The sequence below is a fragment of the Cyprinodon tularosa genome, unplaced genomic scaffold, assembly GCF_016077235.1.
Source record: "Cyprinodon tularosa strain WSP-4 unplaced genomic scaffold, ASM1607723v1 ctg302, whole genome shotgun sequence".
Classification (NCBI taxonomy): Eukaryota; Metazoa; Chordata; class Actinopteri; order Cyprinodontiformes; family Cyprinodontidae; genus Cyprinodon; species Cyprinodon tularosa.
In genome coordinates, this window is record NW_024039011.1 from 100,159 (window position 1) to 104,807 (window position 4,649).

A 4,649-nucleotide genomic window follows, 5' to 3' on the forward strand; every position below is an offset into this window, starting at 1 on the left:
GTTCCAAAGCTGTGTAACTCTAAAGACTTCTCTTCTCCAAAATTCTATTCAGATGACACAAAAGGTTTTTCCACCATATTGGATCAGTCCATTTGCTGCACATGTTCAGAAAGGTCCAAACAGACAGCAGCAAACCATTTGAAAACAAAGGATGCAAAGAGCAGTGTTGCCAACTTAGCGCTTTAGTCGCTATATTTAGCGCCTAGCACCAAATCTAGAGACTTTTTTCTACTACTGGAGACTTTGGAGACAACATCTAAAAGCAGTGAACTCTGCTCTCCAGAGCAAGTAGATTGGTAACCCCGCCTCCTGCTCTCCTCTATCTTGTCTGCTGTCATGATTCATGCAGCTATTATTTCATCCAAATGAAAAATGGAGAACAGATAAGCAGATCATGGCTTGTCTACAGTGAAAAGAAGGACTGAGTTATTTACTTTTGCCTTTTTGGAAACACAGGAAGGAGCAATCAGCTAAGTGAGCTTAGTGCTTGGAAAAAATCTTTCATTCCAACCAGGAGTACAAAACATAGAGAGGAAAACAAAAGGAAAAGGGAGAAGAAGAGAGGGACAAAACCTAGAACAAATAATGGCTGTCTATTCTATTAACATTTCTCTATCTGTATAATGGGTCTGTTCTATGTGTTGTCTTCTTAGTTCAGAGGGCCCCCTGTCTGTCTTTGCCTAGGGCCCCAAATGTCCTATATCCGCCCCTGACCCTAACCATCCACTGATCCGCCTATCGATGTTATAATGCCTGCATTTGTAAATGTCACCGCTTAGGCACACATATACAGCCATTATTTTATATTTTCATTTTCTTTCTGCAAATAGAATTTTTTAGGTTTCAGTGAACTCATGCTTGAGCAATATTAAAATAATTTGAAGGATTATGGACAAATTTCTCACAGTTTAAACCACCGTAAGCATTTAACAGCATTTTTATTTATTTATTTATTTTTAAACTGCTTTTGTTCCTACAATTTTGAGTTCTAAGTTGCCATTAAGGGGAAAAAAAGTAGCTGGAAATTATATATATATATATATATATATATATATATATATATATATATATATATAAGCTTACTATGAATGAGAATATGGTTGGGATTTTATAATGTTTTCTTCTTCCCACTCCCTTTCAGACCTTTTTTATTTATTTATTTTTTTATAATGACTCATGCGTTTGAATTGATAAACTGGCATTAACTTGTATGTTTCAATGCATTGTGTGTGTAGACCGATATGACACGAGGTTTTAGACAGCAGGGGGCAGCAGTGCGCCGGCGTCACCTGTGCTCTGTGTGACAAATGAAGAAGAAGAAGTTTCCAGAGCTCCGTTGGAGCTGCAGGCTAAGGTAAGCTAACAGGGTAGCTGCTGTCCGCAGACATGTTCGGCTGTCTGGTGGCCGGTAGGCTGGTTCAGACCGACTCGGTCCAGGTCGCCTCTGATAAATTCGTCTTTAATCTGGCAGATTATGAGAATGTGAACCATGTGGTGGTGTTCATGCTGGGCACCGTCCCGTTCCCCGCCGGAATGGGAGGAGCCGTATACTTCTCGTTCCCCGACCCGCTGAGCGGCGCTCCGGTGTGGCAGCTCCTCGGCTTCATCACTAACGAGAAGCCCAGCGCCATCTTCAAGATCTCCGGGCTCAAGGCAGGGGAGGGCGGGGCGCACCCCTTCGGCGTGATGGCTTCAGCCGCCCCATCTGTGGCTCAGGTCGGCGTGTCCGTGGAAAGTCTGGATCAACTGGCCCAGCAGATCCCCGTGTCCAGCGCCGCCGTGTCCTCCGTGGACACGTTCATGCAGTTCACCCAGAAGATGCTGGACAGCCTCTACAACTTCGCCTCATCGTTCGCTGTGTCGCAGGCGCAGATGACGCCGAACCCCACGGAGACCTTCATCCCCTCCAGCTGCATCCTCAAGTGGTATGAGAACTTCCAGAGAAGGATGGCGCAGAACCCGAACTTCTGGAAGAGCTGAACCTTTCTGTCCCACGGTGGACAGAAGAGACCAGTGCAGGGGCCCCACGAAGGGTCCCTCAGGAGCCCGTTTCACAAATTCACCAAAACTTCCTTCCCCAATAAAAGCCGATCTGCCATAAAACTGTTGAGGTTTTCAGCTCCAATCGGCGTTTAGTGGGACAGAAACAGCTGTGCCTTTCCTAGGTCCATTAGCTCCTCGTGCAGAACACGTGCTCCAGCCTCTGAGCTGGGAAACATCAGGCTTCCTGGGATGTTTGAATAAACACTGAAATACACTTTTTCTATTAAAACATATCTGAGCTTTTCTCTGACCTTCTGTACCAAACAACCTTTGGCAACATTAAATACAGATAAAATCCCAAATATTTAATCATCTGAAAGAATCTAGTCTCTGATCAGGAGAATCCATGGGTGCTGAAGCAATCCTAGTTGTTTTTTTTTTAATATTGTATGCACTTTTTACAATAAAAAAGGACACCGTAAAGGCTATATAGTATTTGGTTATTTAACCCCTTCAATTATGTTCTGGTCCATCAGAAAAAACAAAACAAACAAGTAAACAAGCCTGATGCAGCTCCCTAAATATAATGCTGAGCAATGCTTTGAGGGAAATGCTGATGCTCAGTCAGATTTCTGCACCTATTGATGGTGTGATTGGTGAAATGTTCACCTGCGAGGTGCTCTAATGTGTCTGAGACTGCTTTGTTTGACCGAATCATTAGTAAATAGTTGTTTTTTCCAGTTTATAGTTATTTGAATTTATAATCTATTTTATGATTGCTAGTCTAAAGAGGGAGAGGTGTAAAGGGGGGTGGGGGCAGAGGAGCAAAGTGAAAGATCAGGAAAAACCAGGTAGGAAAACAAACAGAATAACAGCAGTAGTTAAACCAGCCAAGAAAAACATTTCATTCAGTAGATTATTTTATATTTCATGGAAGTAATTTTGGCACACCAAAGAGAAAACTAATTTCATAAAAACTGATTGAAAGGTTTCCATGAAATGAGTTGATTTAAAAACTTTAATTGGCTGGAATATTCTAAACAAATGCTGCTTTTTGCTTTGCTTGTGTTTTTGGCGCACGTCCCAGATACGAAAAAAAACACTGAATAAGTTAAAAAAAATATGTGTAGAAAACAGTTAAATTAATCTTGCCTGTGCAGACAGCTCTCTGGGTTCTCAGCCCCCCTGAACCTCTGATCCTATAATCGCCCCTGGGAAAATCAAATGTTTTTCTTATTTTGAGATGAAATTTTTTCAGTTCTTCTTTTTCTTTATTTTTTTCCACTCTCAGCCATGATGTTTTCCCTCAAAGAATGATGTAGACATCATCATTTAGTGATTATTGAGTTAAATAAATCGGATTCTTTTGTCTGATGGTTAATGAGGCATCTTGAAGCTAAACTGTATTGATGCTGCGTTGATCCTGTCCCACAGAATACTGACACCTGCTGGACATTTAGAGACACTACAGGCAGCTGATTGGACAGACTAAACTGAATTGATTTGATGACCTAGAACAATGATATAATTTAAAACATTTATCGTAACGTGAAAATTTCGGTGAAAATGTGAATGAGGATGGTTTTGCATTAGGATTTTAATTCATATTTTTAAAACAATAAGTGCAGTAGAAACAGAAAATAAACTAAGAGTCAATTTGAAATTAACTTTAATTCAGATAAGTTGAGTGATAACAGAGGAAAATGATGACACAACAAGAAAATTTAAGGCAAAAAAATTCTGGATCATTTTAATGATAAACTGCAAAACATTAGAATTTTTTTAGCACATGCATCATGTTGACAGATACGCTTTTAAACACAGTTTAGTGAGTCAGTCAGTTAGAAACAACTCCTTGATTGGTCACATGACTTTCTGGAAATGACTTTCCAAAAGGTTAAAAAAAAATCCAGTCATCCAGGTCATTGTCATTTCAAAATAGTAAAAAAAAAAAAAAATCCAATGGGTTTTGTTTCCAAGTTTGAAGACGTTTTGGTTTCCATCCAGGAACATTTTTCAATTCAAAATGCCAAAAAAAAGCTTCTTGGATGGGAAACGAAACGTCTTCTAATTTGGAAACAAAGTGCAGTGGATTTTTTTTTCTTTACTATTTTGGAATGACTATAATCTGGATTACTGAGAATCTGACCAGCTTCTTAAAATGACACACGCACCAATACAGAGTTCTGCTCTTTGGGCTCCATGCATGCACCGACGCCTCTGTGTTGCTGGATTCATCACTAGCCTTTCTTGTGAGTTGTGCACCGCAAAAATGATCTAAAAATAAGTAAAAATGTCTTAGATTAATTAGGTGAACATACCCTTAATTTGAGAAGGTAAATAAGATCATTTGCCAGTGGAATGATATTTTTTACTTTTAAAGTAAAATAATTGGATAATATGCACTTGAAATGAGTCAATAAAATTGTTTTTTCTTATTTAAAATGTAAATTGTCTTGTTCCATTGGCAAAGTGTCTCACTTTCCTCATTAATTCAAGAACAAACATGCACTTAATTTAGGAAATAATTACTTATTTAGATTTCCACCTGTTTGCAGTGTGGACGTAGGTCAGAGGTTATAAGACGGATCTCATTTAGAATATCAATACAAAATGACCTCAATTATTCAGCTCCAAAACAGGAAGTCCTTAATGTTATAGATTCA

At 39.3% G+C, this 4,649-nt stretch overlaps 1 protein-coding gene across 1 annotated transcript; it reads left to right on the forward strand.

Annotated features, from left to right (window-relative positions):
* The first annotated feature begins 1,317 nt into the window (after positions 1-1,317).
* Positions 1,318-2,466, forward strand: hikeshi (heat shock protein nuclear import factor hikeshi). The gene has a single exon (XM_038291858.1). The coding sequence runs from the start codon at positions 1,387-1,389 to the stop codon at positions 1,978-1,980; it is 594 nt and encodes a 197-aa protein (XP_038147786.1). The 5' UTR covers positions 1,318-1,386; the 3' UTR covers positions 1,981-2,466.
* The last annotated feature ends 2,183 nt before the right edge of the window (positions 2,467-4,649 follow it).